The 14,588-nt window shown below is 43.7% G+C and overlaps 2 protein-coding genes across 2 annotated transcripts in view; one reads left to right on the forward strand and one right to left on the reverse strand.

The window, feature by feature from the left end:
• The window catches only part of LOC105155507 (lysine-specific demethylase JMJ706), a 7,296-nt gene extending 3,742 nt beyond the window's left edge, over nucleotides 1–3,554 (forward strand). The window contains exons 7-11 of the mRNA XM_011071389.2: nucleotides 59–345; nucleotides 489–884; nucleotides 1,011–1,396; nucleotides 1,521–1,787; nucleotides 2,697–3,554. Of these exons, the coding sequence (XP_011069691.1) occupies nucleotides 59–345; nucleotides 489–884; nucleotides 1,011–1,396; nucleotides 1,521–1,787; nucleotides 2,697–3,035 (1,675 nt within the window). The 3' untranslated portion in view covers nucleotides 3,036–3,554. The remainder of the gene's footprint in view (nucleotides 1–58; nucleotides 346–488; nucleotides 885–1,010; nucleotides 1,397–1,520; nucleotides 1,788–2,696) is intronic.
• LOC105155508 (4,5-DOPA dioxygenase extradiol) lies at nucleotides 4,077–7,106 on the reverse strand. The gene is made up of 3 exons (XM_011071390.2): nucleotides 6,681–7,106; nucleotides 5,658–6,028; nucleotides 4,077–4,556 (listed from the first exon to the last, which is right to left on the reverse strand). The coding sequence occupies exons 1-3, from the start codon at nucleotides 6,942–6,944 to the stop codon at nucleotides 4,364–4,366; spliced, it is 828 nt and encodes a 275-aa protein (XP_011069692.1). The 5' UTR covers nucleotides 6,945–7,106; the 3' UTR covers nucleotides 4,077–4,363.

The following is a 14,588-nucleotide window of genomic DNA, read 5'->3' on the forward strand; positions in this document are numbered from 1 at the left end:
GAGTTGCGTTTTTGCATTCATGTTTATTATGTAAGTAACTAATTCGCTGGTCGACATTCATGTGCAGCATCAATTACCATCACTGTGGGGCAGCAAAAACTTGGTACGGGATTCCTGGTCATGCAGCTCTCCATTTTGAAAAGGTGGTGCGGGAGCATGTTTATAATTGTGATATTTTATCAGCTGATGGAGAGGATGGAGCTTTTGATGTCCTTTTGGGGAAGACAACTTTGTTTCCACCAAATATATTGTTAGAACATGATGTTCCTGTTTACAGAGCTGTACAGAAGCCCGGGGAATATGTAATAACTTTCCCAAGGGCTTATCATGCTGGGTTCAGTCACGGTATGTGATAAAGTCACTCCTGTAGGTTGATTTCTCAGTTTTTCTGTTTCCTGGTATTAATTTTATAATATTTTATCCTGGTGGTCTTGTGCCTCCTTTTGCCTTAATAATCTACAACATAGTTTTAATCTTGTATCTTTCAGGTTTTAATTGTGGTGAAGCTGTTAACTTCGCCATTGGTGATTGGTTTCCCTTGGGATCAATTGCTAGTCGGCGGTATGCTCTGCTTAACAGGATGCCTCTCCTTCCTCAAGAGGAGCTCTTGTGCAAAGAGGCAATGCTACTTTGTTCAAGTCTGGAGCTTGAAGACCCAGATTATTCTGATGCAGATTTGATATGTCAAAACAGCATCAAGGTTTCTTTTGTAAATTTAATCCGATTTCACCATCGTGCTAGGTGGTGTCTGATGAAATTGGATGAATGCACTGGCGTTTCGTCTTTTTCCCATGGAACAATTCTTTGCAGCCTTTGCAAACGTGATTGCTATGCAGCATATCTGAATTGCCAGTGTTACTTGCATCCTTTGTGCCTTCGCCATGGTATAACAGAATTAATATTATTTTTCAATTGTCTCTTCATGTTTCTGTTTCTTTTACTCTTTTGGGTACTAGAATTTATTTCTACATCTTTTTCATTAATGTTAGTCCTTTTGGTCTCGATATCAGATATAAAAACACTTGATTTGACTTGTGGAGGAACTGTAACACTGTCTGTGAGGGAAGATATCTTGGATCTGGAAGCAGCAGCAAGGCAGTTTGAGCAGGAGGAGAATATATTACATGAGGTTGAACAGCACTGTAGAAATAGCGACGACTTTCTACTTCTATCAAGCATATTCTCAGGAGCTGAAAATGATGGTTATATTCCTTACTGCAAGATTCCTTTTGGGTTAAACAAGGAAATTCTCCTAACCCAGGATCAGTTAAATCATCGAGCAACTAGTCCTCCCATGTGCGATGGCAGTGGAGGTGTTAAAACTGAAACTTCTGATGATTCTGTATTAGGTTTACTGCCACTGATGTCAACCGAAAGTCCTCACACAAATGTTAATGTAAGATTCATTTTATTCTCTAATGGCTCCTTGATTACTATTCTTCTGTAGAAGCATAATGGCAAAGAACAATGATAGTAGGCAAAAGTTCAATTTACATGTTTTACATATTCCTGGACTACAGGGGCATGTGGACTCCAACTCAAGGAATTATATGTCTACCAAGTCTTCTCGTCAATATGTCAGGAATACCTGTGAAGTTTCACAATTCTCTAAGAGGGAATGTGTTAGTTCCCTAAACAAAATTGGTCAGAGTGGAGATGCTAGAAGTACCATAAATGAAGAAAGTGATGATTCTGATTCAGAAATATTCCGTGTCAAACGAAGATCTTCTTCCAAAGTGGAACAGAAAATTGCACAGAGTTCTGTGTCTGTTAATGCTGAACAACAGGTACAGATTTCATGTTTTATGTTGGTTGTTTAGCAGCGGCATTTATCATGGCTTTATTATGATCTCAATCTGGGAGAGAAAATTCTATTCACCAAACTGTGTCCTGACATGTTTATGTGATATAGTGATTCAGTGGATAAAGATTAGGCTGTTCCCTCCAACAAAAAAGAAAAAATATAGGGAAATGACCCTTTTCGTTAGAAAAAGCTAGACTGTAAAGAAGTATACTTAAATTTTAGTAACTTGTTTTTTTCTGTCAAAATATCTTGCACAGATATAGTGATGTTACAAGCAGTAGAAAAATCTTTTCCACTTAAATTATGATTTTGTAACTACTGAGACGGAGATTTAATCTTTCAATCATTTATACCCAATTATTGTTGTTTAGATTTCTAGTTTGGATAGACATGCAACTCTGCTGACTCTGTGCTTTTGTCTGCCTGAATGATTTCTGATTTCCTAAGCTATTTGCGCATGAGAATGAAAGAAAAGAAAAAGGAAAAACTGATGATAATATCTGTAATTCAATTGAACCTAGTATGCTGGTATTTATGATAAGTAGAAACTGGAGACTTCACAGAACAAGAATGATAGGCACATTTTGTTTGTGTGTTTCTTTCGGATTTTGGGGAGGTTTTACTATATCTAAGGTCTAATTTCATGTACGACCATGCTCTACAGAACTTTGTGGTACGTTATCAGATTTCTGCTTTGCCATTCAAGTATTATGTTTTAGCTTATGCTATATGTGCAATTATTTGCATCTTCTGGAAATCTGGTAAGGTTTTATTTTCGTGTTTCGACCTCAATTCTCTACAACATCACTAAAGCCAATTTACTTGCTATTTTGTGGAGCATCTCCATCTCTTACTTGACATGGATGTTAACTCAGGACTTTTCTCTTTCCAGAGTTTTAAGCGACTCAAGAAGCATCAACCACATGAATGGTGTTCGACTACTGATGATCCAAACCGTAATTCTAGTTCAAATTCTACTGAATCCAGAGAAGTTCCCCTTGGTGGCTCAAGGGACAGATCATCCAGGGGAAGTGGTATTCCTATCTCCATTAAGTTTAAGAAAACCCCAAATGAAGAAGTGTTGAGCAAACATGGAGAAGTGCACAGAGACCAGAGACACCAGCATGAGTTGGGGAGAACAATGAGGGAACCTCCCCCGTTAGAGATTGGGCCCAAGCGCCTCAAAGTCAGAGGACCATCGGTTTTAGGGAATGACGGAAAATTGAACTGAAATAGGCATATAACAGAAACGGAGGAGAGCTTCTTCGTCCACCTGACTGACTGTTGCTAACGACATTCGCTTTAATGGGGAAAATCTAACAACAGGGGAAAAGTTAAAATGATTTCTGTTCCGGGAGCAGCGACAAAGATTAACCAACAATTAGATTTTAAAGCCATCTCATCACATTCTTTGTGCAAGGGCCTCAAATTGAGGCGGGCTTGCACGGCGACACCTTTTTGTGGGTTCTCGGGCTGGGGTGTTTTTCCGTCTTTGGCAGGAGAACCTCTCTCGTCCGCACACGCAGAAAGTAGATTTGTGTAGGTTAGTGCCTCCTAAGATGTATATTTGATTGATTTTGTGAGAGACGTTGCATGGGGGTAAATTCCCCATCAAGGGCTCATTCAATGTTATGTCTGCTGCTTCCCCTTGGTGTAGTAGGGTTCATCATTCTTTTTTGTAGCTACTGGCCCTCGCGCTCTAAGACTACCTTAATAAAAATTGAAGAAATTCATTCTTTTGGTTCCTCCACTAGTTTGTACTTGTGGCCCATTTGATTCTTACTTAGTTAAAATTGAGTTTCGGCACAGAATTAGAAGAAAAAGTATCTCTATGTTATAAACAATATAGTTAAATTATTTTATAAATCTACAAAGTTGTCAATAAATTATGTACTGATGAATGATGGGTAAAATTAAAAGTTTAGGTATATTTTTTTGTATTTTCTGACCAAATTCTAGTGGAGGGGTATAATTGTAAACGAAGAATTATTGAAGGGGATGAAAGTATAATTTTGAAAATTTTGGGAGAGGAGTTAAGTGTAATTAACTCTATTAATCTTCACCACTGTTTCAAGTGATATAGCTGAAAATGGAATTTACCCCATTCCAACTCTCATATTGACTTCTGAGTAGGCCTCTAATTGATAAGTCAATTAGAACAAATTATTGTTCAAACTTATTTGAGTTTGAAAAATTGCGTCTGAATTAAATTTGATTATTGATCTATACCTTAACCAACTGAAAATACAATAAAACTGAGGGAGTAAAGATGTGAGAGAAATATACAGATTTTGGCACAGGGAAACTTAAGCCTCACCCTGAACTTTGAAGAGAGTCATTACAACAGCTGATTAACAGGAATTCTCTACAGTCTTTCAGATACATTATAAGTGCAAACATCTCTTAAACAAACACATGGAAAAATGGTTTGATACAGTCATGATTACAAGTCTTTTTGAGCTTTAGAATTTCCTGCTTCTGGAATCAGAGTATCAAGAACGTTATAATTTCAATTAACGGAACATGCCCTGGAACAATACTTGTTCACTAGGCCGCCACTCAGGTTGATTCTGTGAACTTATAGGAGGCGTAAGAGAGAGTGTAATTAGTCCAGCTATCATGGATGAGCTCAGCTTTTGGGTTCACGCCAGCCGCACCCATAGCTACGTGTAAAGGATAGAAATGCTCGGGCCGGGGGTGTGCAAGTTTGGCAAATGGTGCCTTCTCCTCATAATGGTTCACATCTTCGAACCTGTGTCAAAGTCGAGTCACAACTATTGACTTAAAGTCGTTAACATAAGACGTCAAAGGATATCGGAAAACAGAGCTGAAACAAATGCTCCTGATGGTATAATCCATCTACCAAGCAAATTTATGCAGGGAAGTGATGTTCTTTCTGAACTTATTTCTTGATAAACATGCTCTATTTTCCAGCTACTAACAATGACAAGTCAGCCTCACACTAAAACTGAATGCAAGAAACAAAGGTTTAAAAGTTGCAAAAATTGTAGGTGACATATAATCCCGAAACATTTTGATTCTTTCTCAAACACATCCTCCAGATAAACTTGCCAAAATCCAACATGCATAACTCATCAGCAGAAGTCAGCTTTAAATTTTACTTGAATGAGAATGATGTAAAACAATCAGTAAACCTTTTCTGAAGGGAAATAACTTTACAAGAAAGAAAATCAAGTGTTCTTGACAACAGAAGTTTTCATCACACAGAAAAATCTATTTTTATGTCTCACTTCATGAAGTGGTTTGTAATATCCAGATGACAGTTATCCAAGCTTGTAGCTTGAATAGAAAACAGTAAGTGTCGTCCAAGTACGTAGAAATAAGCTTTTTAAACTAAAAGAAAAGAAAAATGTAGAATTCAAAAGCAGTGATACAAGATAAGGCACTTGCAAACTTTTGGCACAAGAATCTGCGATTTAAAACCCGAAAAATTACTGAAAGAATGTAAAGAGAGGCCATAAAGTGGCGGTCATACAATAACTAAACTGGCAATCCTAACAAAAGCCAAACGCTTTACCTCAGGACACATAGACCCTCATTAAAGTGTTTACTAATTACTTTACCGCATAAAACTACAATTACATTGACCTGGTTTAATACCGATATAATTTTTACTAAAGCAGTTCTAGCAATAACATAATTATGTGTCCAAATGGTTTCCGATTAACAGGAAAGGGGGATAGGAGCGAGTGTGCTAGTCCCTTTTTCTGCTTTATTACTTTTGCATATGCTTTCTAAATCCACCAAGAAATGCCTATTCGCAAGCATGTCATATCTTCCACTTGGACTCGAGAGAAACATATGAATGGATTTCAGTGATCACCAAACTTACCTTCCACTGAGGAGGGATTCTTTCAGCCAATTATCAAACTCGGCAGCCCATGAAGCAACAGAATCATTGATCCCTTGCATGGTCCTTAAGTTATGGGTGGCAGAACCAGAACCAACTATGAGGACACCTTCTTTCTTGAGGGGTGCCAATGCCCTTCCCAAGTTATAATGATAAGTTGCATCCATCTCCGTCTGTACAGAAAGTTGGCAAACAGGAATATCAGCATCGGGATACATAAGCATAAGAGGAACCCATGCTCCATGGTCCAGACCATGCTTCTTATCCTCATAGACTCGCTCAAATCCAGCTTCCTCGAGCAGTTTCTTCACCTTAATTGCCAATTCTGGTGCTCCTGGTGCTGGATACTTGAGCTGTGGAAATAGACATGGGTTGCAATTAGAAGAAGACTTGCAGATGAAGACAGATCACATGACTCCATCACCCAAAGAACATTCTATTATTGTGAAAATTCAAACACAGGTGCAAAGGTCTGATGCAAATGGCCTAATTGATAGCCAGAATCCACCGAAAATCGAACAGACACAGAGAGACAGAAACACATAAATCCCGTAAGGTCATACCAGGAAATGAAATGAAAGGACCACAAAGAAAGATTGTCACTATAGCAGTAATCACAAATGCTTCATTTATGCTACAGTACATACAGTGGGAAAAGTTCTAGAGAAAGTAGCTTAATTATGTTCTGCCCAGATTTCTAAATGTGGATACGTATCCTCCTTTATAGCCTACTTTTACATTAATTCCGGCATCTTCATGGATTTTCCTGAGAGAATCTTTTACATACATCATGCTTTTCATGATCTTGAAACTAAAAAATTCAACTTGATCATAGGTATCCTAAGTTCATTAATTTACAGAGCCCAGTAAACTATCGTCTTTACAGAGACAAATCCACCATTACAAATACATAAAAAAGAACTCAAATCAAGAAAAATTAACAGCAGCCCAGAAGCCAAATCACTAGAAAAAGGAGGGTTAATCAATACAAGGGGAAGAGATTACCTGGTACATGAGCTTGGGGAAGTTGTAGAAATCATAAATGGTGTCTGAAGGGCCGTGGACGGCGTTGACGGCGGGATCTTTGGTCTCCCAGTGGGCCGAAACCACCAATATGGAGTTGGGCTTCTCCGGGAACACCCTTTGCTGGAAAGCTTTGAGGAAGTGCCTCGCCGGCAAAGAATCGTCGATCGACAGCGTCGGCGAACCGTGGGAGATGAAGAAGGTGTCTTTCAATCCCGCCATCTTTAACGACGCCGTGCTCAGCATCACAAAACAGTAATTCAAAATTAGCTCTCACCTACCCAACTTCTCTACCTCTCTCGCCTCAGCAGTGTCTTTGCTTGCAACCAATGTATTCTTGCATTGCATATAGACGCAAACACGCTCGGATACATACAACTCGTCCCACTTACGTAGAAATCATGATGGCTTACTCCACTTGCAATTTTTACCATGCCAACTGCCACGAATTCACCTCAATGAATCCAATATAGTAGACGCTTATTGACAAAATTCACAATATGTTATGAATATATTATTTATTTGTAGATGTTCATCTTATAAATTTATGTTATATTTCCTCATAAGTTAAAGTTTGTTTTTTGTGATTTATTTTCTCTCATTATTGATGAGTGTGAAAATAGTAAGTGTCCAATGTATATGGACTATTGTTACTTGGGTCGAAACGTATACGGATCTTGAAGAGGGGACCTGCAAAAAAGACGTTAGCACATCGACGCCCAAATTAGTATTAGATTCGAGATGAAACAAAGCCAAATAAAAAAGATAAGCAGATTTAATTAAAAGTCGAGATGTTGAAGAAAATCGATTGAAAACGCAAGAATTCGTGACAGTGTGCTTAGGGAGCGGTTAAGAGATAGCTTTTAGAGTCAGAGAACAGTCCGCCGCTTGGAGGAACCAGACCTGCATTTTTAGGGTAGTCCCTCGTCTGCTAGGGGTTTATCCTTTCCCAAGATACTTGTGGAGATTTGTTAGGAGGGTTGGATAAGAGATAAACAATCCTTATTGTGTCGGAAGGAAAGAAAACGGAAGACAAGGAGGAGGAGCTCCCCCGAGCGTGAAGACCCTCGACTCTAAGAAGGAGTCGACAAGCGTCTCGTCTCTTAGAGTGGGGGGGGGGGTGGGAGTGGGTGGTCATCTTCCTCCTTAGAGTGGGGGGGGGGGAGTGAATGATCGGTTCGCCTGGAGCTTCTTGCCTTGCTTTTTTGCCAGAGTTGATGTGAGGGCTAGGGCTAAGCCTAACCATCATTGTTTTGGTTGGGGGCAGTTTTTTATAACCGCCCCCTTCTCGTGTCCACCTTTTTTGGCAACCGCGCAATGAGGGGCCGTTATTGGGTTGGGAGTGCAGTTAACCACCCCACTCCTTCTTTATTCCAGGCTTAACGTCTAGCCTTTTCTCCTTCCTCCCTCAACCTACATATTGAAGAGAGAGAGAACTTCTTCCACAAGTTTGTAAGTTTCTTTCTTTATATTTGTTTCTCTTTTCTTCATCTTCTTGTTACTCTGTCGCATCTTTCCTGCTATTTTTCTTGAACATTTATGGCCTCTTCGGATGAGTCTGTCAGATTCGTGTGGGAGGTGTCACCGGGCATGATCCCTTTGGGGCCACCTCAAAAAGGATGGGCCCTAGTCTGTCTAATTATACGGGCTGTTACAGGTGGAGTTTGAGATAGGCTGTGGTAGTTGCCCGTCGCCTGTTAGATGAGTTCTCTAGGGAGGAAGAGGGCGTAGGGGGTATATGGAGGAGGGCTCTTCCCCTGGTGTCAAGGGCCGCCCGCGTACTCGGCACCCTTGACGTACACTTCGGCCACTCAACCCTTCTACATGGCCGACCAATCAACCTTCACCGACATATGATGGACATCCGCAGTCTTAGAGTCCTAGGAGTTGGTTTTTTACTGCTTTTTTATTTGCTCTCTGTTGTTTAGATTGCTCAGGGGGACGTTACGCCTCCTGAGGTGCATTTTTCAGCTTTTTCATTATCTAGTGTAGACGATAGGATTTATTTTTTTAAGCCTATTATAGGGAGGGGGGATGAGTTCAAGAAGCTTGGTTTAGTGACGTGTTAGAGTCTCCCTCAAGGCGATCCCCTTGCTCTAGCATCGTTGTTTATTGTGCAATTTGTTGTTGTGTGATTATTCCTCCTTATTGTGATTCCTGTCGGCGCGCTGCGTTAGTGCCGAGCTGGAGTGTGTGTGGAGATTGGCGGAAGTAGTCAGCGGGCTACTAGCCACACGTTGCGCTTTGCGGAAGGCGCCTCGTGCCGAGATGGGGCTGAGGCATGCGAATGCTGCTGCTGCGAAGGTGTCGGGGCAAGATGCGGAGAGCCCGCGACACGCAGCCTCGCCTAGCGAGCGAGCTGAGAACCCGGAGGACGGACACTCCCGGTTGACTGAGTTGGAGGAGAAGGTCTCTTTCCTAGAATCTGAGATCACAGTGTTGAATTCGGAGTTGGACGAATGTTGGCAGATGATTCAAGAAATGGTTGGTGTCTTTGGAGGCAATGGCATTGCCGATATGCGGCGTGATATGGAATAAATGTCTATTCAGATTGGTTTGCTCCAGCGTGCAGTGAGTAACGCCCCTGTTGTTGCTCATGATCCCGGTGCTAGGCTTCGAATTCCCGAACCGAAGGCCTATAGCGGTGCTCGAGATGCGAAGGAGGTAGAGAACTTTCTTTTTGACATGGAACAATACTTCCTTGCGGCAGACGAGCAAGACGAGGCAAGGAAGGTGTCAATTGCGATCATGTATCTGACTGGTGACGCTAAGCTGTGGTGGCGTACCAAGTATGCGGAGATCCAGACCCATCAAGTGCAGATACGTGGGCTCTTCTACGGGAGAAGATTCGAGAGCAGTTCTTCCCTGAGAATGTTGAGTACAATGCCAGGCGAGCATTGGGAAAGCTTTAGCATACAAGTTCCGTGTGGGAATATGTGAAAGCTTTCTCAGCACTGATGCTGAACATCCGAGACATGTCGGAGAAAGACAAGCTGTTGACTTTCATGGAAGGCTTGAAACCGTGGGCGAGAATTGAGTTGCAGCGCTAATGGGTGATTGATTTGAGTACGATTATGACTGCGGTCGAACGCTTGGCAGATTTCAACCTAGAGACTCGGAGGGATAGGCAGGCGACGCTTAGTCCTGCGCAGAATAAGTCGGGTGAGACGAGATCGTTTAGGAATAACTTCAACAGAGGTGGGGGAGAGCAGAAGCCCCACGCTCAGAATACCTCACAGGGCGGTTCAGGCAGGAACAAACCCCAGGAGAACAGGCAGGGAACACAGTAGAGGAGAAGCGGGTGCTTCCTATGCGATGGTCCGCATAGATTTCGGGATTGCCCGAAGAAACAATTGCTGAATGCACTAGCGACCTTTACCGACAAGGCGTCGCCCTCGAAGAATGTGGAGCCACAAGCACCGGCAAGTGGCAAGAATGACTCGGAGGAGGATGAGGACAGTTTGGGTGCCGTATCCCAATGGTGTAGTACATTGTCCACGATGGCGGCAAAGAGAGTTGTGCCACCTCTTGCGAGAAAGACTGCCCCGACTCTTACTGTGAAACAACCGGAAAAAGAAGAAGAAGTTCAGCCCCAGAATCCTAGGAAGAAAGAATTGATATTCGTTGATGTGAAGATTCATGGCAAGCCGATCCGTGTCATGATTGATACTGGAGCTTCTCACAACTACCTTGCGAGCGCCAAAGTGGCGAGACTAGGGCTCGTGCTGGAGAAGGGAGTTGGGTGAATGAAGACGATCAACTCGGCTGCACAACCCATTGCCTGTGTAGATAAGTCTGTGCTGATTAAGGTTGGTGCTTATGAGGGCAAGACCAATCTTTTTGTTATGGTGATGGACGAATTCAAGCTTATCCTCGGGCTTGAATTTCTACGCGATACACGCACAACGGTCTTACCTCATGTCGATTCGCTGATGATGATGGGAGCGAAACCGTGTGTCATCCTTACCTTGGCCGGATGCACAAGAGATAAGAATTTGTCAGCCATGCAGTTTGAGAAGGGTCGCAAGCGGAATGAGCCATCCTACTTGTACATTCTTCATTTTGAGGAAATGGAAGAGGTGTCCGGGCACATCCCTGGCGGTATTAAGAGATTGTTAAGAGAGTTTGAGGACGTGATGCCAGACGAGCTGCCTCGGAAGCTACCACCGAAGAGGGCAGTGGATCACGAGATTGAGTTGGTGCCTGGCACGAGACCTCCCGCCAGGGCACCGTACAGGATGTCGCAACCTGAGCTTGTGGAGCTTAGGAAGCAGTTGAAGGATATGCTGGAGAGCGGAATCATCAAACCCGCTAAGTCGCCGTATGGGGCGCCGGTCCTATTTCAGAAGAAGGCCGACGGCTCCCTAAGCTTGTGTTGTGACTATCGGGCGCTGAATAAGATCACTGTGAAGAACAAGTACCCGATACCGTTGGTGGCAGACTGCTTCGACCGTTTGAGTCGTGCGAACTACTTTACGAAGATAGACTTGAGGTCGGGCTATTGGCAGGTCCGAATCAAGGAAGGCGATGAGGCGAAGACGATAGTTGTCACGAGGTACGGAGCTTTCGAGTTTCTTCTCATGCCTTTCGGCCTGACTAAAGCTCCCGCAACCTTCAGCACCTTGATGAACCAAGTACTTCACGGTTTTCTTGATGAGTTTGTGGTGGTGTACTTGGACGACATTGTGGTGTACAATAGAACCTTGATCGAGCACGCGGACCATTTGCGGCAGGTTCTGACGAGACTCCGTGAGCATGAGGTATATGTGAAGGTGTTGAAGTGCTCGTTTGCTCGGGAGAGTATCAATTTCTTGGGACATATTGTGGAGAGAGGACGCATTCGGATGGACCCCAAGAAAGTACAGGCTATTGAGGAGTGGAGACCGCCGAGCGATGTTCATGACTTGCGTGCATTTCTTGGCTTGGCGAGTTATTATCAGCGTTTTGTGAAGGACTACTCCGAAATAGTATGGCCTTTGACGAACTTGCTGAAGAAGACAAAGCTTGGAATTGGACGCCCCAATGCCAAGTAGCCTTCAATGATTTGAAAAGAGCGATGGTGACAGATCCTATGTTGGCCTTACCAGATATGTCAAAGCCATTCGTGGTGGAGACAAATACTTCAGACTTTGCTTTAGGAGGAGTTCGAGTGCAAGACGACCACCTAGTTGCCTTTGAGAGCAAGAAGTTGAAGGATGCTGAAACGCATTATCCAGTGCACAAGAAAGAGTTGCTGGCTGTAGTTCATTACGTTCGACTATGGTGGCATTATTTGTTAGGCTCTCTCTTCGTGGTCAGGACGGACAACACTGTAGTGAGTCATTTCATGTTGCAGCCAAAGCTGACCAGTAGGCAGGCACGTTGGCAGGAGTTACCGTCAGAGTCTCACTTTGTGCTGGAGTATCGAGCCGGCTCCAGCAACCATGCAGCAGACGCCTTGAGCCACAGGGCGGATTTGGCGAATTTGGAGTTGATAGCAGCGCTCTCCTCTAGCGCGGTTGCTATCTCTATGAAGGATCAGGTGCGGGAGTTACTACCGAGAGATCCTGTAGCGCAAGGCCTGATTCGGCTTGTCGAGCAAGGCAAGGCTCGATAGTTTTGGATCGAGGATGGATTGTTGATGATCAAGGGAAACCGCGTATATGTTTCGAGAGGCGGGGACCTACGAAAATCACTCCTTTCGGAATGCCACGACACTCTTTGGGCGGGACACCAGGGATAGGAGCGCACTTATGCCTTGATGCAGAGGGCCTACTATTGGCCACAGATGCAGGACGATGTCGAGACGTATGTCCACACTTGCTTGATATGTCAGCAGGACAAGACAGACCATAAGAAGAAGGCTGGTTTGCTGCAATCACTTCCCATCCCAAAGCGTCCATGGGAGAGCGTCTCCATGGATTATATTTTTGGATTGGCTAAGGTCGAGGACTTAGGCTCTATCATCGTCGTGGTGGACCGATTGTCGAAATATGCTACTTTCATCGCAACACCCAAACATGTTACGGCAGAAGGGACGACTCATCTCTTCTTCAAGCACATTGTGAAGTATTGAGGACTGCCAAAAGATATTGTCATTGATTAAGACTCTCGTTTCACTAGCGTCTTCTGGACCGAGCTGTTCAAACTCCTCGGATCCACACTTTTCATGAGCTCGAGCGATCATCCATAGTCCAATGGTCAGACAGAACGCTTTAATTCTATGTTGGAGGACTGCCTTCGGCACTTTGTGTGAGGTACGTAGAAGGATTGGGTGAAGCTCCTAGATGTCGATCAGCTGTGTTTCAATGCTCAAAAGAGCTCTTCCACCAACAAGAGTGCTTTTGAAATCATTACTGGGCAACAACCGCTCCTTCCTCACACTCTTGACACCCCACAAAGTGTGAGATCCTCTCTTGCTCGAAGTTTCTCCCAGGAGTGGAAGCAGAATATTGATATCGCTAGAAGTTGCCTGGAGACAGCTTAGAAGCGGATGAAGAAGTATGCAGATCAGAATCGCCGCTTCATCGAGTTCAATGCGGGAGACTTGGTGCTGGTGAAGGTCCCGGATCCGAGATTGTCAAAGTCATCAATGAGGAGAGCTCCTCGGTTGATCCAGAAGTATGTTGGCCCTTTGCCGGTCATTAGATGTATTGGGACGGTGGCGTACAAGGTGGAGTTGCCACCCTGGTGGAAGATCCACAACGTCTTCCATGTGAGCCAATTGAAGAACTATTCAGCAAATAAGGAGGACGACACCCGCAATCAACCTAGCCGCCTACAGCTTGAATTGACGAAGACGAAGGAGAAGGTGGCTGAAGCAATCCTGAATCACCGAGTGATGAGTACCGCGAAGAGAGACCACACAGAGTACTTGGTGAAATGGAGGGATGCAGTAGTGAGGAGAACACTTGGGAGCGAGTGACGAATCTAAAGGCGTTTCTACCTCTTGTCGAAGCGTACCATGTTTCCATAGCGCCGGGGACGTTGCTATCTCAGGTGGGGGAGGATGTCAAGGGCCGCCCGTGTACTCGGCACCCTTGACGTGCACTTCGGCCACTCAACTGTTCTACATGGCCGATCAATCAGCCTTTACCGACAGATGATGGACATCCGCATTCTTAGAGTCCTAGGAGTTGGTCTTTTACTGCTTTGTTATTTGCTTTCTGTTATTTAGATTGCTTAGGGGGATGTTACGCCTCCGAAGGTGCATTTTTCAGCTTTTTCATTACCTAGTGCAGACGATAGGATTTATTTTTTTAAGCCAATTATAGGGGGGAAATGAGTTCAAGAAGCTTGGTTTAGTGATGTGTTAGAGTCCCCCTCAAGGCGATCCCTTTGCTCTAGCATCGTTGTTTACTGTATATGCATTTTTTAGCATCAATAAAGCTCCTTTCTGAAATCGCATGTGCAATTTGTTGTTGTGTGATTATTCCTTCCTATTGTGATTCCTGTCGGCGCGTTGCGTTTGTGCCGAGCGGGAGTGTGTGTGGAGATTGGCGGAAGTAGTTAGCGAGCTACTAGCCACACGTTGCGCTTTGCGGAAGGCGCCTCGTGAGACCTGGGGAGGAGGAGAGGCAGGCCGCCCAGTCTGCGGTGGATTGGGACCCCTCCTGCCTTAAATTTCCATGCATTCAACACTTGGTGGAGGAGTTTCGGATTCCATCGAATTATACTATTTATGTACCATTCCCTGACAGTTGCCCTTATTCCCTTCGCCCTAACTACTTGAGTTTCTTTTCTTCCCAGCTTAGGACTGGCCTTCATTTCCCCATCCCTTATTTTTATGAGGATGTTGCTCGTTATTTTCAAGTTCCTTTGAATTAGTTGGCTTTAAATTCTTTTTCATATTCTGGCTAGTTTTTTTTTTATGATTTTTCATTTCCATGGTGCTGTGATTGCTAAGGCTTT

Source organism: Sesamum indicum, linkage group LG2 (genome assembly GCF_000512975.1).
Source record: "Sesamum indicum cultivar Zhongzhi No. 13 linkage group LG2, S_indicum_v1.0, whole genome shotgun sequence".
Taxonomy (NCBI): domain Eukaryota; kingdom Viridiplantae; phylum Streptophyta; class Magnoliopsida; order Lamiales; family Pedaliaceae; genus Sesamum; species Sesamum indicum.